The sequence below is a fragment of the Furipterus horrens genome, unplaced genomic scaffold (genome assembly GCF_987537825.1).
Source record: "Furipterus horrens unplaced genomic scaffold, mFurHor1.1.pri manual_scaffold_6, whole genome shotgun sequence".
Taxonomy (NCBI): Eukaryota; Metazoa; Chordata; class Mammalia; order Chiroptera; family Furipteridae; genus Furipterus; species Furipterus horrens.
In genome coordinates, this window is record NW_028327176.1 from 44,636,543 (window position 1) to 44,661,289 (window position 24,747).

Genomic DNA, 24,747 nt, shown 5'->3' on the forward strand with positions numbered 1-24,747 from the left:
ATCACCTACTATTTAAAAATGTTCAAAACATAAAAGAACACAGAACTGTGATACTTAGGAACAAGATATAAGCCCCATATTAAAATTTCAAATAAAATGACAAATTTCTGTGTATTTATTTTATATCATGCTACTTAACTGAATTCTTTTATTAATTCTATTAACTTTTTGGTGGATTCTTTTTTTTTTTTTTTTTTAAGATTCTGGTTATTTATTTTTAGAGATAGTGGAAGGCAGGTAGAAAGAGAGGGGAACATTGATGCAAGAGAGAAAACATCAAAACATCAATCAGTTGCCTTCTGTACGTACCCCAGCCAGGTACTAGATCCTCAACCTAGGCATGTGCCCTGACCAGGAACTGAACTGGTGACTTTTCACTTTGCGGGACAAAGCTCAACTGACTGAGCTACACCAGTAAGGGCTTTGGTGGATTATTTAGGGTTTTCTATATAGAGTATCATGTCACCTGCAAATAATGAGTTTTATTTCTTCCTCTCTTTGGATGCCTTTTCTTTCTTTTTCTTGTACAAATGCTGTGACTAGAGCTTCTAGTGCTATGCTAAGCAATAGTGATGAGAATAGGCATCCTTTTCTTGTTCCTGATCTTAGAGGAAAAGCTTTCAGCTTTTTACCAAGTGTGAAATTAGCTGTGGGATTGTCACATATAGCCTTTAGCAAGTTGAGGTAAGTTCCTTCTATGCTCATCTTGTTGAGTTTTTATCATAAATGGATGTTGAATTTTGTAAAATGCTTTTTTTGTATCTATTGAGATAATTATAGGATTTTTATCCTTGGTTTTGTTGATGTAATGAATTACATTGTTTTCTGACTGCTGAACCCCCCTTTCACCCCTAGTGTAAATTCCTCTTGATCATGATGTATAATCTTTTTAATGTACTGTAGAATTCAGTTTGCTAGTATTTTGTTGACAATTCTGTTCATCATGAATATCAACAGATGAATGTCTAAAGAAGATGTGATGTATATGTATATTGCACAATGGAATATTATGTGGCAATAAAAAGAATGAAATCTTGTCATTTGCGAGAACATGGATAAATCTAGAGGGTCTTATGCTAAGTGAAACAAGTCAGACAGAGAAAGACAAATACTATATGGTTTCACTTATGTGTAGAATCTAAAAATAAACAAAACAAATGAACAAACAAAACAAAACACAAATAGACTCACAGAAACACAGACCAGAAGAAAAGGGTTGAGGAGATGAGTGAGAGGGGGAAGAGGAATACATCCAGTCAATAATATTGTGAAAACTTTGCACAGGGACAGATGATTACTATAATTAGTGGAGTGATCACATTATAAAGGTATAAAAATGTCAAATCACTATACTGTATACTGAAAACTAATAAAACCAATATAATATTGTATACAAAACTAGACCCAATTTTTTAAAATTGTTTTAATTCCAAAAGAAACTTATTTAGGAAGTTCTGTTTCCTTGCAATACATGCAACAGTTTATAAAGATTTTTTTAAAAAGCTTAGACTTAAAGAAAAGTCTGGAAATTAAAACACCAGTTTCAAAAAAATTGTTTAAAAGTACAATATACATACACAAAATTGTACAAATTATGTTTATAGCTCAATAATTTTTCACAATGGGGTACACTTGTGCAACTAGAACTCAGATCATGAAACTGAATACTGCCAATAAACTACTCTCCTGCTCCCCTCCTACTAACTACTTCCTCTCAAAAGTCACTACTATCCTAATTTCTAATACAAGAGATTAATTTGGCCAGTGTTTAGAATCTACATAAGTGGAATCATACAGTGTATATTCCTTTGTGTCTGGTTTCTTTGGCACCACATTATGTATTGATATTTATCCAGTGTACCATGTAATTTTTTCATTTTCATTGGTATATAGTATTCAATTGCGTAAATACACCACAATTCTATTTATTGTTTCTACCGATGATAAAAAAATTTTTCAGTCTTTAATACAAGTAGTGCTGCCATGAAAGCCTTCGGTGCACTGACGTATGCATTTCTCTCAGGTGGTGGTACTTTGGAGCAGAACTTCTAAGTCATAATGTAAGTGTATATTTAGCACTAGTAGATATTGCCAACAATTTTTCAAAGTGGTATTAACAATTTTAAAAGTGTTTTAATGTATGAAAGAGGTAAAAGGTGGGGTGATTATAATGTTTTATTTGGTTTATCTAAACATTAAAAATTCAGTAGTGTACATTCAACTTAATGATGATGATCAACTAAGCCTAGCAAATACATTTTAAATCGTTTTTTTTCATATACAGAAAAACCGAAGTTCAGTGAATATGATTTATCTTAGCAAAAAAAAAGTCAAAACAAAGATCAGGAAAGACTAAAAGAACACACAGATTTGAGTTTACAATTATGATTTCTTAGAGATTAGGATAAGACGGAATGAACATTTACCTACTGCTGGTGACATTATATATAGGTAATTTTTAACAATTTAAAGATTGAACACTCTCTGATCAATAATTCTACTTTTAGAAATCAGTTATTAGGAAATAGTCCTATGAAGAAACCAAACAAACAGAACTTTATACCACAGACATTTGTCAAAATGTTCTTTATAGTACCAAAGTAAAAACAACCAAAATATACAGCATAAAGAAATGATTAAGTAGCTTTAATTAAAATATGTTGAAATTTTATACAACCACTAAAAATGTTTATGGAAGCTTACATAATGAGAAAATGCTTATGTTTCTAACTGAAACAGATGCAAAAATCAAAATAATATATATAAGTATGATAGCAACAGTGAAAAACATCGGTAACAATTTACACTTAGAAGTATTCTTAAATGATAATCTTTTGGCTGAGAGGGCTATGTTTTTTTCTACTCTTCTACATTTTCAATTTTTAAATAAATGAGAAAATATTACTATCATATCACATGTATTATTTCTAGGATCACGTAAAAATAAAATTCACAAAAGATTCTAGACCAAAATAAATCAAATAAAAAATGTACGATTACCTGTTTAATGATATTCTTTGCCGTAATAATAATTTCTTCACTATAGATTTCTAAAAAATTAAGTTTTCTTTGTTTTAGAAGTCCAAATACAAGAGACACTAGTCTTTCCTATTAAAATAAAAGAGGAGTATGTAACTTCATACTTTAAATATCAAATAATCTCACAGGCAGAAATATTAAACTTCAAGGGTTTTATGTTTTGATGCTCAGAACTCTATCCTTCATATGATATTTTCTAGAAGCCTTAAAAACCCCCTTCCATGGTAATCTTTGGCATCAGATTTTTGGAGTCATTGTTCAAAAACAGGTAAATCCTATTCCACAACAGAGGATCAAATGAAGCTGGTTTAGGGGCAAAATAATCTTACAAGAGTATACTTTGGCCTACTCTCAAGTAGCTAGAAAGTATCCTTTGCAAACTCTGATGACCAATAAACACTCCGTGATCCATGTGGTTTATAATTAGTGGTCTAGAAAACTGGAATGATGACTTGTACTATCTGCGGAACTGCCAACAGGTACAAATGTCTCTTAACTACTTAAGACTGCTATCAGGGCTTTCTGTATTCTTACTAGTTCTTGGCAGTAATCAGCATTGATAAGTTATCAGATAAGTAAAGCCTGGATATATTTGTATATGCATATATAAAAAACATGTTCATAATAGATATTCAGTGAATGACTAATAAATGACTAATGAGTTACCATATACTAATGATCTCTTTTTAAAAAAGATATACTCCAATACATGTATACACATGGATATATGTTAATTTGTCCTATATCTATATTTTGAAGTTGATTTGTAAGCTATATAAAGACCTCATTTTAACTCCAATTTCTAATTACACTATAAAATTATTTTATTCTCTAATTTCACAGAATAAACAATTATGGTACTTGCTCAAGTCACATAGTGAAGGACTTCATAGGTCAAATAGAGCTTGAAATTCTATGTAATTTTGTTCACTGTAATTTGAGAATATGTTCTAAACTAAGGATGTTAGGAATTAGCACTAAGCAATGACATCAATTTCATTCCACAGTTCAAAATACATACCTCTTCTAAAACTTGACAGTCTTCTTCCAGTGGTCTATTTAAGTCACTGTGAGAATAAGTAGAAAATTCTGCAACCATCATTTTATCTATCAGTTTTTCTAATTCACAAAGCTGTGATCCCAAATGCCTACAAAGGAAGAAGAAAATGTTATACATAGTCATTAAAAATACAAATTCACTCCACAATTAAGGGAATTAGTAGGCAAAAGTTCTCTGACAGTACTTGTACAATAATGTGATGTTTTAGTAAAATGGAGTTATTTAACTTAACAAAAATAATTGCAATAGTTTCATGTCACCCACCAAATTCTATTTTTCTAACTTTCAGATAAATGTGTTGCAGTAAACCTGGCTCCAGAAATTTCATACTGCCTTTTTATTTACTTTTAGATAAAATATTTAGATATTCTAAGTCCTTTCCTTTTTTAAAAAACTGATTTTAGAGAGGGGGGTGGGAAAGGAGGTAGAGAGAGAGAAAGAGGCAAGTTCTTTCTTCATTAACCATTTACTGAATATCAATGCCAGTAGATTCCAAGCCACTTATTTATTCAGCAAATACAAGCACCTACTATGTGCCATGTCCTGCTCTGGGTACAAATAAATATCTGACTACAAGGACAGATTGACGCAATTCAATCTCTGTCAACATCAGTTTGAGTGACTGTGCAATATCCCTCAGGTCAGTACACTGAAAGTCATTAGAACATGAAACTAAAAATACAAAAATACTGAACTACAATCTACTCATGAAACTTTTTATCATCAAATGTTTGGTTTTAATCTACCTCTAATCTATATTTGCAGATCCCAGCTGGGATTAAAGTGAGAAGGACTCTAATCTGGGCAAAGTTGAGGAGATGGTAAAGGCAAGTAGCACTATTTGGGACTTTTAGAAAAAGCATGCACTGTCCCAATGACAAGAATGGCCCCATGTAGTCCCTGCTCTGCAGGGCACTAAAGATGAGTACCTTCAAACAGAAAAGAATATTTGCTACACAATCTAATAGCTTTATTTATTTATTTACTTACTTATTTTTAGAAAGAGGGGCAGGGAGGGAGAGAAACATCAATCAGCTGCTTACCTGCATGGGCCCTGACCAGGGACCAAACCAGCAACCCATGTGTGTGCCCTGACCAGGAACTGAAGCAACAACCTTTTGCCTTGTGTGATGATGCCCAACAAACTGAGCCACACCGGTCAGGGCCAATAGCTTTATAATAACAATAGGTTGAAGAAACCTAGGTAATCTAGTTGGTCCAAAGTTTTTCAAGAATTAAGTGATACATTCTGACAGGTGTAAAGTGGTATTTCATTGTGGTTTTTATTTGCATCTCTCTGATGGCCAATGATGTTGAGCATTTTTTCATGTGTCTATGGACCTTCTGTATGTCCTCTTCGCAGAAGTGTTTGTTCAGGTCCTTTGACCATTTTTTAATTGGGTTGTTTGTTTTCTTGATGTTGAGTCGTATAAGCTCTTTATATATTTTGGAGATCAGTCCCCTATCTGTGATATCATTGGCAAATATGTTTTCCCATATGGTTGGTTTCCTTTTCATCTTGCTGATGTTTTCTTTTGCTGAGCAGAAACTCTTTAGTTTGATGTAGTCCCATTTATTTTTTCCTTTATTTCTCTTGCCTTAGGAGATGTATCAGTGAAGACAATGTTACATGGGATATCTGAAATTTTCCTGCCTATGTTTTCTTCCAGGACTTTTATGGTGTCACAGTTTACAATTAAGTCTTTGATTCATCTTGAGTTTATTCTTGTGTGTGGTGTAAGGTGGTGATCTAATTTCATTTTTTTGTACGTCCCTGTCCAGTTCTCCCAGCACCATTTGTTAAAGAGGCTCTTCTCACTCCATTTTATGTTCCTTCCTTCTTTATCAAATATTAGTTCACCACAGAGCCCTGGATTTACTTCTGGGCTCTCTATTCTGTTCCACTGATCTATATGTCTGTTCTTATGACAGTACCAGACTGTTTTGATCACAGTGGCTTTGTAGTACTGTTTGATGTCTGGTATCGTGATTCCTCCTGCTGTGTTCTTCTGTTTCAAGATTGCTTTTGCTATTCGAGGTCTTTTTTGGTTCCATATGTCGTCGGCAGCCGTCCGTCTCGAGAGACGATGGTGTAGCTTCTTAAGTCTATCTGCACCGCCGAGAATGGCTGTGCAGTCCGACTTGGGAGTGACACGGTATGTGTCTCCTCCAGTGTTAAATCGACATCTTGCAATGACGCTGGAGTGTCCTCTCCAGTGAAGCTGAAGCTACAGAGCCTGGGCAGAGTGATATGGAGGGTCTGCTGTTGCCCATGCAGCAGACCCCCCCTCTCTTCGCAGCTGAAGGGTCCAAGGGAAAGACGGAGTCAATACAGCTTGGCTTCAGGTGCGCCACAGGAGTTGCCAGTGTTGACTACAACGTCAAACCGCCTTAGGGACTCCGGCTCCGGATTTTCTGTCGGGGTTTATTCCCTTAGCCTTTCCCCTGAAGAGGTGTGCCGCAAGGCAGCGGAGGTTTTTTGAAGTCAGAGTTTTCCTTCTCTGATGTGCCCTGACTGATTTTAAAAGTATGTGTCCTAATAATCACATACAGTAACTTAGGATGATAAAGAAATCTACTGAAACAATAACTAAAGTAACATTTTCTGAAAAAGTACTTATGGCCTTATATGCTAAACAAATTGGAACAACTCTAATACTGCCTACTTTGACATGCCTCAATTTGTACATTAATTCAGATTTTCTACTAAACTGTATGTTCACTACAGTGACCTCTGTGCTGCTTTTATCAAAGAAACATATATCAATAAACTCTTCGGTAATATTAGTGCTATCAAATAGTAGAAAGTCTGGTATTTGGCTTCACCCCAGAGCATACAACATGAATGCTTTCTTACTATAATGTTTTGAAGATCTAAATTATAAACTATATCAAGATCAAAGAATTTGATACTTCCAATAATAAAAATCCCTTAAATGGAATCCCAAGGTGACGTCATTTCAATGAAAGCATAATAAACTGGGACATATAATTAACTGATTATTTTCCACCTTTTTTCTTTAAAAAAAAAAAAAAGGTTTATGACTAGAAAACAAGCTACTTTCATTGAGTTTCTTCCTAAAAATCAATTACCATGGTAGGTCCTGGCTTGGAAAACTTCTAGCTAAGTGGTTCTCAACCTGTGGGTCGTGACCCCTTTGAGGGTCAAATGACCCTTTCACAGGGGTTGCCTAAGACCATCGGAAAACACATATATAATTAATTTTATTTTTGTGATTCATAACTATGCTTTAATTATGTTCAATTTATAAAAATGAAAATACATCCTGCATATCAGATATTTACATTACGATTCATAACAGTAGCAAAATTACAGTTATGAAGTAACAACAAAAATAATTTTATGGCTGGGGGTCACCACAACATGAGGAACTGTATTAAAGGGTCGCGACATTAGGAAGGCTGAGAACCACTGTTCTAACTTAATTGCCCACAGTTTTACATCTATCCACTATAAAATTAGCATTGATGTTCCAAGTGATCTATTTGAGGTCCTATAAATCTTCAAATACATTAAAAAGCATACATAGCTCTTGGGTCAGATGAGACCTAGGTTGAATCTCAACTCTACTGTTTTATAACTTGCTATATGACTTGGAGCATGTTATCTAAGCCTTTCTATGCCTCAATTCCTCATCTATTACATTGGAATAAGATTACTGATCTCACAAGAGGTTTTGTGGGGGAAGAACAAGGAGGTGGAATCAGACAATACCTGCAATATATAATTAGCACAGTACCTGGTAGAGAGTACCAAAGAGCTTTAAAAATGTTATTAGGTTTTATAGTGGTGATCGAATTGAGTAATGGTGGTAATAAGTAGCAAGAAAAAAAAGTTAACAATGGTGAAAACAGAAAGAGTTTCTCATAAATCTTTAAACAAGAAAGAGCAAATAACATTGCATCCTAGAATTTCAAAGTAACTAAAGTTTTTCTACATCAAAACATGCAAGATATCAAAGTTCAAATACATTTTCAGGCCTATAATGACTTTTCTGTATTACATCTGCTTACCAAATATTTGAATGTCACTAACCACAGCAATACTTTAGTTAAATTAGTACAGATCACAAATTATATATTTTGTTACACTGATCACCATACATTTTTTATTCTAATAGCAGAATTTCATTCCATGTGCAATGGTTAAAAATATTTATGTCCTAATAATTCAAACTGCAGACTTCTGGCCAAGATGGAGAACTAGACAGACACACTGTGTCTCCTTCCACAACTAAGAAGGAATACAACTACCTTAAAACTAGAGACAACCAGAAGTTCCAGAAAACCAAACTGCATGGAAGTCCAGCAAACAAATATATAAAGAAAAAATACTCATCCAGACAGGTAGGAGGGGCGAAGCGGGGGCAGAGAGGACACGGTGTGGTAGCGGCATCAGCGGCAGGCTGGCAGAAAGTGCAGTCACATGTTTTAAAGTCAGGAGGGACACCTGGGGAGCATTCCGAGCTCCTCACCGAACCTAGCAGCTCACGGTCCAGCACCGGGGAAAATCAAGCTTCATTGCTTCTGACTGTGCAAACCAAGTGGCGGCTGGGGCAGAGGCAGAAACTGCAGGTCTCTTAGCAGAGTCTGCATGTTTAAAGGGCCCCCACGGTCCTAGAACGTCCGTGGACCCATCCACTCTGGGAACAATTGCCAGCGCAGCAGCTAGAGGGGCGCCAGTCCGGTGTGGAAGTGGGAGAGGTGCCTGGAAAAGGGGTGAGTGCTAGGCAGGCGGCACTGTTCCCTCTCGGACCCCTCCACCACATACAGAGCCACAATGTGGTGAAACAGGTCACCCTGTACTGACGAATCCCTAAGGCTCCGCCCCTTACAACGTAACAGGAGCGACAGCTCTACCTGGGACGTGGAAGCAAACAAACACAGGAGCATGTCAGAATGAGAAGACAGAGAAGTATGGCCCAAAAGGAGAAACGAATCAAGGTTCCAGTGGCAGAACTAAGCGACGAGGAGATAGCCAACCTAATAGACACAGAATTCAAAACACTGGTGATAAAGATGCTCACAGACTTGACAGATATGCTTGAGTATGGCAGACGTATAAAGGAAGTGAAGGCTATGCTAAGTGAAACGAAGGAAAATCCACACAAAACCAATGGTGAAGGGAAGGAAACTGGAGTTCAAATCAACGATTTGGAGCATAAGGAAGAAAAAAACAGTCAACTAGTGCAGCATGAGGAAGCAAGAATTGAAAAAAATGAGGAAAACTTCCCAAATTTTGGAAAGGAGATGGACATACAGGTCTAGGAAGCATGGAGGGTCCCGGGTGAGCTGGACCCAGAGGGGACCACACCAGGACGCATCATGATTGAGATGCCAAAGGTGAAAATAGAGACAGAGTCCTGGGTCCGAGAGGCGGAGAGTCGCCTACAGGGGAGTGCCTATAGGACTATCAGCTGCTTTCTCAGAGGACACTTTGCAAGCAGGAAGAGACTGGCAAGCAGTATTCAATGTGATGAAAGGCAACCTGCAACCAGGACTACTCTATCCAGCAAAGCTATCACTTGGAATGGAATAGCAGATGAAGTGCTTTCCAGACAAGGTAAAGCTAAAGGAGTTCATCATCACCAAGCTGTTATTGTATGAAATGTCAAAGGGACTTAATTAAGAATAAGATGAAAACTATGAACACTAAAATGACAACAAACTCAAAACTATCAACAACTGAATCTAAAAAATAAAAACAAAATCCAACTAAGCAAATCAGAATAGGAACAGAATCATAGGTATAGGGAGCATTTGGAAGGTTATCAGCTGGGGTGGGAGGGTGGAATGAGGATATGGTGCAGGGACTAAGAAACAATTTCGATTGGTACTGAATAGACAGGGGGAAGTTAAGAATAATATAGGAAAGGGTGAAGCCAAAGAACTTATATGTATGCCCCATGGACATGAACTAAGGGGGCTAGAATTGCTGGAGGGAATGAGGGTACTGGGCAGAGGGGAGCAAAAGGGAAAAAAACTGGAACTACTGTAACAACATAATCAATAAAATATACTTAAAAAATGTAAAAAAAAAATAATTCAAATTGCCCAATTTTTCAACAATTGAGGCAGTAAAATCATTTAAAATGTTTTAAAATTGTAAAAATCAACAAATGTACAAAAGATCCATTTTAATAATCACGAATTATTCAATAAGCCAAAATTTCCCACTGTGTAAATTACTGTCCATATTCAGTAGAGGGAAACAAACTGGGATTTTTACACTGATAACAGATACATTGTACCCCTAACACATTCGTAGAGCCCTCTTTAAATAGAGACAAGAAGATGTTTTAGGTGAAAATTTTGTTTTATGTAAGAAGATGTTACCACTTTAATTCCAAATCCTGAAAAAGCAGAGTACCCAATGGTAATTTAAAACCGGGCTTCTCAATTCCAGTTCATTTTAGAGTCTCCTAGCAAACCTTAAAAAAACAAAACAAAAAACAAAAAAAAACAGCTGAGAATGTCTTACCCTCTAGAAAGTTTAACTCAATTGGTTTGGATGGGGTGTGGTATGCTTTTTATTGTATAAAGCTCTTCTGAGAGTTTTAATATGCAGCCAAGATTATGAACTACAGTCAATACATAAATTATAAATGGTTAACTAGGAACAGTGATTATGAAAAGTACAAGAAACGAAAAAAGGAATACGAGAATGATACGAAGAGTCAACATACATTAGTTTTTACTCTGGATCACTCAGATTCCATAAATATGTATTAAAATGTGTATGACATAGTTCTTGCCCAAGACATTTAGGGCCCATTAGAAAAATTCTTAAAAAAAAAAAAATCACAGGACAACTTCTGCCAAGATGGAGGCCTAGGCTGACATGCTCAGTCTCCCTCCAAAACTAAGAAGGAATACAACTATCGCAAAACCAGAAATAACCAGAAGTTCCAGAAAATGAAGCTACATGGAAGTCCAACATATGAAGTTATGAAGAAGTGGTGCTCATCCAACAGGCAGGAGGGGTATAGCTGGGGCAGAGAGGTCACACTGTGCCGGCGATGGCAACTGCGGCGACGGTGGTGTGACGGCGGTAAGCACAGACACCCATATTTAAGGGGAGGCAAGAAGCGCCTGGGGAGCACCCCTGGCTACAGACCAAACCCATCAACCCACGATTCCAACACCAGGAAGGCAGACCCCCATTGCCTCAGACTGTGAGGCCCGGAGGGCGTAGGGACGGAACAGGAGGCTCCCGGTCTCTCAACAGACAGTGAACCAGCAGGAAACCATCTTGGACCCCCACCCCCATGCAAAACGCCCCACAGTGTGGTGAGAAGAGTTGCCCAGTTGTAATGAGTGAACGGGGCTCCACCTCCTGTAGCGTAGGCGATGTGACAGTCCTGCCCAGGAAGCAAAGGTAAACACAAAACGGTCAGGATGGCACAGATCATGATAGAGATCCTGGTGACGCAGCTGACCAGACAGCAAATATCTAATCTAACGGAACAGCAGATAGAAAATCTTCCTGAGGCTCAGTTCAGAGCTTTGGTTATAACAGCACTTACAGACCTAACAGCAGATCTTATTAAACAAGACAGGGAAGGAATGAAGGCTATTCCTGCAGAAATGAACAAAAACACATACGAAACTAGTGGTGAGGGAAAGAAAACTGGGGATCAAATCAACAAATCGGAACACAGGGAAGGAACAAACGGTCAACCAGTGCAGAAAGAGTAAACAAAAAGTGAGGAAAATGAGGAGAGGCTCAGAAACCTCTGGGACAGTTATAAGTGGGCCAACATCCAAATCATAGGGTTGCCAGAAGGTGAAGAAGAACTGGAAGTTTAAAAATTATGTGAAAAAATAATGAAGCAGAACTTCCCTAACTTGGGGAAGGAAACAGACTTACAGGTCCAGGAAGCACAGAGTTCCAAAATCACTGGACCTCGGGAGAACCACACCAAGACACATTATAATCAAAATGTCAAAAATTAAGGATAAAGAGAGAATCTTAAAAGCAACAAGAGAGAACAAGAGAATTATGTACAAAAAAATTCATAATCATGAATTATGATCAGACTATCAACTGATTTCTCAAAGGAAACTCTGCAGGCAAGAAGAGACTGGCAAGAAATATTCACAGTAAAGAAAAGCAGAAACCTACAACCATGTTTACTCTATCCAGCAAAGCTGTCATTCAGAATAGAAGGGCAGAGAAAGTGCTTCCAGGACAAAGTAAAACTGAAGGAGTTCATCAGATCCAAACCACTGTTATATGAAATGTTAAAGGGACTTGTTTAGGAGAAAGAGGATCAAAACTATGAAACATTAAAATGAAAACTGTATCACAATAACCAACAACAGAAGCTAGAGAAACAAAGACAAACTAAGCAGGCAACGAGAGTGGGAAAAGAATTTTAAGTATGGGGAACATACTGGGGATAGGTCAGCTGGGAGGAGGCAGGGGGGAAAGGGAGGGAGATGGTACAGGAATTAAGAAGCATAGTAGGAGGGAGAGTAGTACAAAAAAAGATGTTGAGAAGAACTATATGCACAACCAATGGGCATGGACTAAGGTGGGGGATGACAACTGGAGGGAGGGGGTCCCTGGGTGGAGGGGAACAAAGGGAAAAGAAATTGGGACAACTGTAACAGTATAATCAATAAAGCATATTTTAAAAAATCACAAATGGCAAAATATGGAAGAATGTTATTAAATTTCATTAGCGTATAAACAAAAGGGTCAGGGTGTTCAGAAGTCACCAAAAATTTATACAGAAAATAATATCAACGTAAAAATATAGAAGAATGAGAAAAAATACATAAGCATTTTTTACTACTACTGACTAGAAAATATATATTTTCAGAAAAATTGTACACACATTATTTTTAAATAAAGAGATTTGCAATTGTAGTAATTTGACAATTGGAAGATTTTGATATCAAAGTTCCCCTTCAAAGTGTTAGGAAAAAAACATAGCTGAAATCAAATCTGGACTAAGATTTATCAGACAGAAAGACTATTAATAGATTAATCCAACAGAGTTCTTGGTTCTACTGAAAGCTTCCTTATTTTGGTCCTGGCTGGGTAGCTCGGTTTGTTAGAGAATCACCCTGATACAACAGGTTCGCTGATTTGATATTCAGTCAGGGCACATACTAGAATCAACCAATGAATGCATACATAAGTGGAACAACAAAATGATGTCTCTGTGTGTATGTGTGTGTGTGTCTCTCAAATAAGTAATTTTTTCAAGAACAAATTTCTATTTTAAATAAAACCCTATGCTTTTCTAAAATATGCTTCACAAAAATGACTAAAATTTGTTCTCTGGTATGAAAAAACAGGAGAAAAGTTTGTGAAATTCAAGAACAATATCTCATCTTCTAGTGGGAGAGAATAATCATGTCAATAAACTAAGAACACACCTTTATACCACTAATGCTTATAGTAAACAAGAGACCTAAAATACGTGTTATCCTAATTTATCAGACAAAAATACAGAACCCAAAACTATTCTTAAGCTTCCAAATAAAGTTAAATGTCCTTAAAAATATCTGTGAAGCTATAAAAGAAAGTTAAAAAATGTTGATATTTAACAACTTTATAGCAAAGGAATGATAAAGTCAAGAAAGTAAATCATCAGATAGGATTTAAACAAAACAGGATTTAAACAAAACAAAACTGGTTTGCAATGTTAGCCTTAAACTATTTCAATTATAAGACAGTATTATTCCTTCATTAGAAAAACTTCATGATTTGCACATGAAGATGTCTATCAGAAGTTAGAAATACAATACAGTTCTGATACCAAACTTTTATAGAGTGATAACCATACTGGGACTGACATTTGATATGCAGCTTTACAGAAATGTTTTATGTGAAGAATAAACATTCCTTACATATGTGTAGGTTCTAATGAAAATAACAGTAAAGAGATACTTGAGCAAAATGTAGACAGTCAGAATATTTGAAAGTCCTTTTAAAAATCATACACAGCAGGTCCCTGAATAATGTCCTTTTATTCAACATCCTTTCGTTATAACATTAAGGGAAAAAAAAAAAAAAGATTCCCAGCAGGGGCCAATGTCTGTGTAATTTTTGCACGATCTCTCCATGTCTGTGTGGATTTTCTCTGAGTATTCCAGTTTCCTTCCACATCCCAAAGATGTGCATGTGAGGTAACCTGGTGTGTCTAAACTGCCCCTGTCTGAGTGAGTGTGGGAGTGGGTGTTAACGTGACCTGAGGTGGAAGGGTGTCCTGTCCATTGCTGGTTCCCACCTTGCGCCCTGAGCTGCTAGGAGAGGCTTCAGACACCTGAAACGCCCTGAATTGGAATAAGCGAATTGGAAAATAATTATCTTGATGTAAAAATCTTTCTTAAATGTAGTTATAGTTCACATTTATTTCAATGTTTACTATCAGAAATGTTTTGGGGTCTTTATTCAGAAGTTTGGTGATGTTTCTGTGACCACAAATATACCGTAGGAACTTAACTCCAGTTCATATCAATTAGCCTATGGTAAAACTGGTTTCATTTTGTATCATCTAGCTGAAAGTCAGTTCCCAAGAACCCATCAATGACATTAAGTGAGTATTTACTGTACACCTTTTTATGAAGAACATTTTTTCATTTGAGTTAAGGTACAAACAAAAAGAAGGTTAAAAATAAAGGTATACTCTTTCTTGGCTCAAAATAAATAGAAGATTATAAAATTTTCATTCTGCCTTCTAATAAGACATACTGGGAATAAATATTAACCCAGTTCTTAAATATTTTCTAGATAGCTCTGAATAACTATACTTTTTATCAATATTATTGGGCATAAACTTGAGTCAAGGAAAATAAAATTTTTAAAATTGCATGACCTTTAGGGTAAAAATTAGAACAATTTTAGAATTTGTGTTTAACAGGCAAGCATTCAATCTTTGATTCTATTCTGAGTACTGTCCCCTATTCAGAGGATAAAGCACTCTACTCTGTAGAATTGGATCCCAATATTCATTAACATTCATGATATTATATAGGAGTGATAAGTGAAAAACACAGCTTCTATCATTACAGAAGTCCATTTTTCTTAAAGAGTGACAAAAATAATTATTATTTAAAATTTTTTTCACATCCATTCACAAAAGAGAAATATTTAAATTATCAGAGGTGAAAAGGAAACTAAAAATCATTTAGTCACCCTGGGTTCCATGCTGGAAAATCCAAAGTAGGTTTCAAAGTACTATGAATCAACGAAAATTGCTTGTAAAATTTTATTACAGGGTTATTTTTATGAAAAGAAGGTCCAAGCACAGCTTTCAATAGATTCTCAAAGAGGTTTGTGGCTCAAACTTTCTGTATAAACATCCAAGGCTGATCAGTTTCCTCCTCCAAGGTTAGAACTTCCAAGCAATCTGTACCTTTATCATCATGCTATATTACACAGTACTGTAACTACCCAGTAATTTCTCTCCTTTCTCCTGACAAATAAATTGTAATCAGTGATAGCAGAGAGCATCTCTGCTCTGTACATGGCTATATTCCCAGTATTTTGTCTTGTGTCTGACATGTAATAGGTGATTAAAAACCGTTTTTTCAATGAATGAATCAATCCTTTATGTAATTAAAGCTGGGATAAGTTTTTAAAAATGCTTCCTAAATAAATGTTACAAATGTATATCCTTATGTAATAGTCAATAAGAATTTATAATCAATTAAAATAAACTTATTTTGAAACAAAGTTTTCCAAAATATATTAAATATCTTTTAAGTTACAGAGCACATATTTTCCTTAAAACGTCTTTCTAACTACTCAGCAGTTAAGGTTTGGATGGGTTTCCTGGCAAATAGAAAACTTTTACAAGGACACTGTAAGCCTGCTTAACTGAATGAGATTTCGATGGTTTGCAGCTGGTCTATCTATAAATTAAACGTTTTTGTCATGATCTCACATCAAATAATTAAAACTCTAACCTTAAAGACATTTTCAAAGTAAGAACTTAAGAGAAATTGAGTCTTTTCCATCACCACATGGAATTTTTTTGTAATGTGATAAACAGACTGAAAATCAGAAATAAAATTTAATAATTATTAAATGTAAACCCTATTCAAGAGCTTTTAAAATTAACTTAAGTTTAAGATATATTGGTATTCGTTCCTCTACCCTGATCTCTACTATCTCAACAAAAAACTATTTCCACATTTTCAAAATGTTATTTTCAAAGTTGTGTTTCATTAATTCATCTATTAGAAAATTTAATTTTGCTTCTCCATCCAAATGTCCCCTAAATATTGGTCCTTATGGGTTTTGTTTGTTTGTTTAACTAAAATTAAAGTATCAGAATGATAATATTACTAAACTACTAAGACTAAAATATCAGAATGATAACATTACTAAACAGATCTGGAAGAAAAAATAACCATGTAACTTTAAATATATTCACATTTCTTCATCTAACGTTACACATTAAAATTTATCCTTTAAAAGTTTCTAACGCTATTTCTAATGGTTTACTTAATTGACATACCGGAAGCTGTGGATGCCCTGAAGTTCCTGCTGTAGAACCTCCTGTGTTGTTGCTATTAAGTCCAATGCTCCAACAAATTCAGAAGTAGATAACAACACCTGTACTGTAGGTTGAGTCTGATGTACAGTGGCCATTAACTTCAGTTTATTGTACACTTTAACACAATTATTTCTGGTAAGTGCCAGTCTTAGAATGTGTAGTGATCCTTCACACATTACTTTATCAATCTGTGCAATTTTATCTCGAAGCATTTTTACAGCCTGGGAAGTTTTCTTGAGGTAGTCCTGCAATTCGTGTTGAGAGGTCATTGCATGAAAAAATGCTTCTGAACGCAGAGAGATCTGGTGAGCAATGTTTACTTCCACAATATCCAGATAATGGCTCAGCTTAAGAGGGAAGGAAAAAAATCAAGGAGTATTATAAGTATACAGTCCTTGACTATCCAAATACTTTCTGAAAATGATACAAAATTACTACACATATTTTAAATCCTATTGTGTAAACTGTGTGATTACGGGATCCTTGATATTGGACATAACAAAATGGAAGGGAGGTGAAAGGTATAGCCCCCAAATTAATAAATGTTAGACAACAGAGTAGAAGGTGTTTTACCTTCCACTGCTGCTCCTGCCATCACTGCCCTCCAAACACCAACCACTTTCTAGAAAGTAAAAGTGCCCCACAGTCATCTCAGATTATAATCTAGTTTCACAAATTCTAACATCTGAGAATGATCTCTTTACCCCTAGACACCACTATCATCACCAACATCACACATAACTGATCTGACTAAAAGATGATTATAGCTACTTACTGACTTACTCCTTCTATGTACTAGGCACTGATATTTTACATACATCATTTCCTAATGTTAACAATCTTGGAATATAGGTATTATTATTATTTTCATTTTACAGATGAGGAAACTGAGGTTCATAGACATTAAATCACTTGAATAAAGTCATGTGGTAAGTGGCAAACTAAAATTTGAACCCAGGTCTGTGTGACTCAGAAGCTAGTTGTTTCTACTATACCATGCTGCCTCAAAACATTAAAGAATCTATAAAAACCCCATGTGGGAAGGCCACCCTCCCCTCCACACTCCCACTCTTATTAGGGTTTTCTGGACCCAAGGGTAGGTAGGACGACGACCATGTCCAGCTTGAAGCAGCTAGAGGAGCTTGAGACCTTCGCCCATTGTCCATTACAAGATTACAAAGGGTCCTTATATTTGAGAGGGGGGGATAGTTAATTTTTACGAACCAGGGGTATGGACTTGGGGGGGATTTCTGGGGGAGGGGGGTGCTGGGTGGAGGGGAGCAAGGGGGAGAAAATTGGAACTGTTGTAACAATATAATCAATAATAAAAAAATAAAATTAAAAAATTAAAAAAAAAGAATCTATAAAAGACTTATTGGTGGTCTAGTCACAAGTCATAAAAAGTATTAAAATTAATTTGGATCTTTTTTTAAGGCTGCTTATTTTAATTTCAAAAATTCTTTTAATTTGTAAATCTCAGTGAATTTCCAATGAATTTTCCTCTTAAAAGGTTGGCAAATGCCTTAAACAATTAGTTCATATTTTTTTTTAACACTACCAAGATTAATTCCTAGAATACATAAGAAAAATGGTTTTTAATTTCAAATATGGACTTCTAAAACTTGAGTTGTCTTTTCTTCCTTTCTAACCGCATGTGCCTTTCCATATCTTTCCCATTTTTTTACTTGTAGACTCTTCAATCTACAGCTCAAAATTTGGGCATTATTTCTGAACATCTCAGGAGAATTCAGAGAGTTAAAGGGTTTATGGACTTGCAACATTTAGGACTCAAAAGATTGGAAGAGATTACTTGGTCACCTAGCCTGTTTCCTTAAAACCATGATGGACACAATATGTTCCATAAGGCTCCTTCAGTAATCTATAATAATATAAAATAGGTCACAAACAAGAAATTTTCCCGCAGTTTAAATCTCTTTCCATTTTTATCCTTCTGCTGTTGTTCTTTTCATCTTCAATACAGCTGTTCATTTATTTACCTGAAAAGCAATATGGGGGCAAAAATACTAGGGTTCATTGCAAGCTAAAATGGACTCAATTTTCAGAACAGTAAATTGGGAATGGGTAACTCCTTTAGGACAGTGCTATTCAGAACGCAATTTATATGCTGCTGCCAGTCAGTGAATTGTTTAGCAGGTCTGTGATAAAAACGGAAGTTTGCTGGAAAGTAAATCAACTACATCACTAAGCCCATGGCATTGTTTTTTCATAAAAAAAATTTTTCTTAAAAGAAAGCAATGCTATGATTTACATTCTAGTGCTAACTTCTTATCTTATCATAGGCCAGCACTTTGAGTAGCACAAGGGAATACAAATTTCTCTGATCCTGGTTGTAGTATCTCCTTTCTTTAAAGCTAGCAATAGCAAGATAAAACAGCTGATGTCAATCATAAAGTGGGTCTGAAAGTGCTCTCTTAGAATCTGTCTTCCATTTCTTTTCTAAAAACAGAGCAGAATGAGAAGGAGCCAGAATATAAGCAGAACAAGCCTGATTCTGCAACTTACGAAAAATTTTTTTTTATTAGTCACTTTAAACACTTATCAAGAGAAAATTGTTTCATTTGAATTTTAAAGATTTCAGCAACTTATCAATATTCCACTGATCTTTTCAAAGGCATAAATTTTCATAAATCATTTATTAAAATTCTATAAAGGAAACCATTTTTTAAGTATTCCTAGAAGTATGTATACAAATCAATGAGATTTTAATTGGCTTTTGTTGTTTTTGTCTTTTAAGGTATTATTTATCAGGATACATACTTGGAATGTGAAAAAGTGGTCTGGGAGTGAGCCTATGTCCATAAACCCATGGTTTTCATCAGATTTATGAATCTGTTCTCCCTCAAGGAAGATCTTTATAAGTGAAAGTGTTACCAAAGAAAAAAGTGCATTCATTTTCATTTTAAAATCGTTTTTATTTTGCTATTACAATTGACATACATTATTATATTAGTTTCAGGTGTACACCCCAGTGACTATGTAACTTGTGATCATCCCGATATATCTGTAAGAAAAGGAATACTCATGATTCTTTTCCTACATTTCTTCTTCTATCCTCCCCAAACTAGTTCTTTCTTCAGTTGCTGAGGAGGACTGGACCTAACTTATTGTACTGTTTTCCTGAGACAAGCTTTCAGACTGCCAAGAGATGTCAGTAGATTAAAACAAAATGCTTTCTTTTCAGTTTAAGAACCACACTCAATTTTAGAAAAGCTCTAAACTGAGTATGGGGAAGGAAAAAAAATAACAGATCAAAGGTCTGTACTTCCTGTTCAAATTTTAAAAGATTCTTGATATGTGAGTTAAGATATTTTTAAAGTTCTACATTTTAAATGGCATTCAAGATGTTGATTTCTGAAATACAGAACACTGTAAAAAAAAAAATTTAACTGCTCACTAATATACAAAAGACTTGGATTTGCAAAGCTAAAAATACAATAGGAATATTGGTATATTTTTGCTTTAAAATAATCACTCTTAGTATGTAAATAGAGAAAAACAGTGCCTCAGGATAAGTTGATTATCTGTGCTTTAAATCATAAGGAATATAAAATTGGCCAATATATTGTTGGGGATAAATGTAAAGCAATTTTAATTACATGTGTTGTCTAACATACATTTTCAATTGTAATTCTATCAACTGCTGTTTCAGATAATCAGTACTCAAATAATAAGCTTTTCCTTTTCACCAGCACAACTTGTATTCCACTGAAACAAAATACTATTGCTTTATCAATTAAGATTTGAAGGCTTATAATTATCTATTAACAACAAAATGAAATTTAAAAGTAGTGCTTACAAAATAACTAAATCTGAACCCACACCAAGTAGCACCACTTAACTAGAAAAAAATTTTTATGTGGAAAAAGTAAAAAAGAAAATACCTTTTCTTGTAGCAACTTTGAGGAAGCTGCATCACGATTTCCTTTTCCACCAGCAGTATTAAAATGAGACCATGGTAAAACTGAATTAAAAGTTAAAGAATCGTCCAAGGCAAAATCTGGTTTCATAAAAATCTATTAAAAAAATGCATTTCCCTGCATTAGAAAAACATTTTCTTTACATCCATTATCCTTTCTTGTATCATAAGACCACTAAACAATAATTAATTTGGATCTCAGCATAAACAGCAAAAGCAAGTGATAACAAGGCTGAGTTATTTACATAAAAATCTGTAGAAAAATGTAAAATTAAAGTCTCATCAAGCTAAGTATGCTCATGAAAGATAGACAAATAATTTTTTTCCCCTTTACCAATGGAGATGATCATTCCATTAAAACTCAATCAAATGCACTGAAGTAGTCCCACTGGGCATATATCAAAGGGAGATATCATACTTATCCTAAAATTTCCATATTATTTCCCACAGAGAGTGGGTTTTTTTAAATGCCATTTATCAACTTCTCTATACTTACATTTCTACTTTCCCTACTCAAAATTCTTTCAAAATTGGGTTTCTAGATTAGACATAACACTAAATTTTAAAACCAAACTAAATTCAAGTTCATGAAAAGCCTACTCTTTTTCTCTTACATATCACAACCATCTGTGTACTAAGCCGTATTTACTATATTTCCTAAATATTGCTTGAATCTCCTCTCTTGTCTACCTCCACAGCAATTCATCAAAGCAGCTCTTCATTATCTCTGGATTATAGTAAATGGACACTTAATGATGTCCTTCCCCAATCTATTCACTACATTGCTGTCAGCTCTTTAAAATGTAAGTATAACTGAATTAACTTCTCTGTTTAAATCTCTCGATGGATTCACATGACCCACAGACCAAACTGTAGAAAGCCACTCAGAGCCCTTCAATTTTTTGGACCCACTTACAGCTTATTATCTTGCCACTCCCACTCTTTACAAGTTAAATTTGAGCAGTACTCAACTATCTTCCATACCCACTTATGCTTAAGTATCTTTATACATGTATTTGGCCTAGAATTCCCTTGCCTATCTTCCTTTTCAACCCACACGGGCAAACATGTCTCTGTGTATGACACAGAGATTAATCACCCCATCTCTGAACATAAGTATACCATGTTCACTTATCTATCTCATACTTAACAAAAATTATTTACTAAAAATGTGCATCTCCCCCTGGAATATGTTCCTGTAAAATTGGATTTATAGCTCATTATTCTTTGTATCCCCATAAGTACCTTAGGTACTTGCTCCAGATCTGTCCTGGATTTATCTATGAAAAAAAGGAAAAGGGAAAATATGATTTTTAAACTTTTTTAAATTTTACTTCCATAAAATATACTTTGACAAGATTTAATACTGTACTAGGTCACAACCAAATAACCACTTAAGTTTCTTTGTTTAACATGTATCTATCAAGCACTTCCTAGATCCTTAGTAGTATGCAAAGCACTGAATAAGGCATATGTTCAAATAACTTTAATCAATTTTATAGTAGCAGTAAAACAACTAAATACATTTTAAGTGAGAATAATTAGTCTACAGTGAATTAGTCTACAATGATTAGCTACACAGAAAACCTGATGCTACCTTACTAAGTTTCAGGGAAATTAAGTTTGTCACGCTACATAGTTTTTAAAAATGAATTAGATTCTAAAATAGAAGCACTGTTTTATTGTTGTTCAAAACATCTATCATCCCTTCCATAATTTCTTTTGATCAAAATATTTTAAATATTTTTAAATATATTAATTTTTCTTATACATTTTAGTTTATATCATCTACAAACTTATCTGCAATTAAACCTACTTTACCTTCATCTCACCAATAAGATTTCAGACAAGGTACCCTCCTTTCCAAAAGTAACCCATCCCCTCCTGTCTCTTCTGTGAGCTCACTTGCTCAATAACCCTGCCTCTCTCCATATCTCCAACCTCTTCCTCCTGAGAGCATTTTCCTCTCTGCATATAAATATGTTCCGTTCTCTGCTATTAAAAAGAAAAAGAGAAAGAGAAGAGAGGAAGGGAGGGGAGGGGAGAAAGGAAAGGAAGGAAGGAAGAAAAACACAGGGCCCAAACTAGATTGAGGCAAGGGAGGACTCTGGTGTAAAATTAAAGACAGCATTCGCTGTCAGGATTATGCAAATGCCTCCCTTGCTTCATCTAGTCCAAGCAATGCAAAAACATTCTTCCACTCTGTTCCCTCCATTATCAATGGCCTATATCTCAGATCTTCAAGTCAAATCCACACTGGTAGTCTCCATTTCTTCTTCTTGAACTCACACTTTAATGGGCAGTATTGAGGTTTCTGTAACCATTACTCCAGTTTAAATGCTTTCCCCTAAAATCTCCTAAATTGCCAAATCCATGAAAATTTCTCAGTGCACAAACTGAAGTATTCTGATATTGTAGACTAATCATTCTCACTTGGAATTCTCTCTTTGTTGATTCTCTCTCTCTTACTACTTCTTTATAATCTCCTTCACAATTACCTCATTTTCTATCTGCCCCTTAAATGTGACAGCTCCCTAGCATTCTATCATCAGTTCTTTGCCTCTCATTATTCACATCCTTCCTGGATGATCCCATCCATGTCCTTGGATTCAACTACCATGATATTATCTAGCATATTGTCTATGATAATGTCTACTATACCTGCACTTCCAGCACAGATCTCTTTCCTGAGCTCCAGATTGCATACCAGACATCTTCCTTGCAAAAGTATTGTACAATTAAGTAGTTTCCATCTCTTCCAAAATTCCTCCTCTTATATTGCTCTCCTCACTGAATTTTATCAGTTGCCCAAGCAAGAAACCTGGGAGTCCTCCTTGAATCAACTTGTTCCATCACCAACAACTAAGTGACCACCAAAACCTGTGCCTCAATCTCTCAAAGGCCTAACTTCCTCTCCATCTTTATTATAACTGCTATTTAGGGCCACATGATTTCTCATTTGATTTAATGCAATAGCCTCCAACTGTCTCCTTGCCTCCAATTTTATCATCATCCAAAAATTTATTATCCCCAACTGTTTTCACAGTGAAATGTATAACCATAAATCTGATTATTTCTGGTTAAAAATTTTGTAGCTCTATATTGCTTTAAGAAAAGAAATATTCCTTAGCATGGCATCCAAGGCTCTTGATCTGACTCCTGCCTATTTCTTCAGCTTCTTTTCTTGCTCCCAGTAGAGCCAACATACTGAACTCTTGCAGTCCCTTGAACATGCTCATTTATCTCTTGACTCTATAGCTTTGTACAAACTGTTCCCTCTTCCCATAAGGCCTTTTCCCACATAAATCTTTCTCAATAGCTAGCAATCATCATCAACTCTAGGAAATCTTCTAGGGCTAAATTAAGAGCTCTATACAATTACCATGCTGAACTTACTACCTAATATAAAGTGCTACAATTTTCAGTTTGTTTGTTTCTTTTTAACCTTACCGAGGAGACCATCAGCTTCTTGGGACTATTTCTTATTCATCTATTTTTAAACAACAAGCACAGTACCAAGCATCCATATATTAAATAAGAATTTATTGAAGACAACACTACAATCAAACCCAAGATTTTTCTCTAAAAGCTTTTAGAAAACATTGTAACTGTAGTTTATAAAAGTATCACTAGAAATAAAAATTATAGGTATGACAGCCAACAAGTTCCCAAAATAAAAATTTTGTTCATTAATATTTATGCTATGCTACAAATAGCACATATTCATACCATGAGTATGTAAGAGAGTCCTGTCAAAGGTATCTTTAGGAGGACAAATATTCTTGCATCTCTCGTGAATCTTCTCTCTCTAATAAAAGGACAATTAAATAAATAATGTGATCAATGCTATGTGGGAATATGTATTATATATTCAAAGCAACAACATGTTTCACAATAGGATATCAGATATACCAAATTAGTTCTATGATTTTTAAATATGAAATCACTAGGTTCTTGAACTTATATAAATAATAAGTATGCTTAATAAACTAAATATCACCGAGATGTATGAACACCTACATATTTACACTCATCCACTTTACATAATTAGTAAAAATCTCCATAAATTTGGAAAAAAGTAGGAAAGCAAATGAAAAAAAAAAAACCTTATTTATATAACAGAAATCAACTAAGAAAATAAATTTCTAAAATAAGAAAGAAAATCTGGAAAC

At 35.0% G+C, this 24,747-nt stretch overlaps 1 protein-coding gene across 6 annotated transcripts in view; it reads right to left on the bottom strand.

Annotated features, from left to right (window-relative positions):
* Window positions 1-24,747, bottom strand: part of VPS54 (VPS54 subunit of GARP complex) — a 130,808-nt gene that overhangs the window by 65,584 nt on the left and 40,477 nt on the right. For all 6 annotated transcript variants that reach the window (XM_090281381.1, XM_090281379.1, XM_090281380.1 and 3 more), the window contains 6 exons: window positions 24,305-24,383; window positions 21,821-21,855; window positions 20,541-20,672; window positions 16,600-16,985; window positions 4,061-4,187; window positions 3,001-3,108 (listed from right to left, as the gene is read on the bottom strand). In XM_090281381.1, coding sequence (XP_090137507.1) covers window positions 3,001-3,108; window positions 4,061-4,187; window positions 16,600-16,985; window positions 20,541-20,672; window positions 21,821-21,855; window positions 24,305-24,383 — 867 coding nt within the window. The remainder of the gene's footprint in view (window positions 1-3,000; window positions 3,109-4,060; window positions 4,188-16,599; window positions 16,986-20,540; window positions 20,673-21,820; window positions 21,856-24,304; window positions 24,384-24,747) is intronic.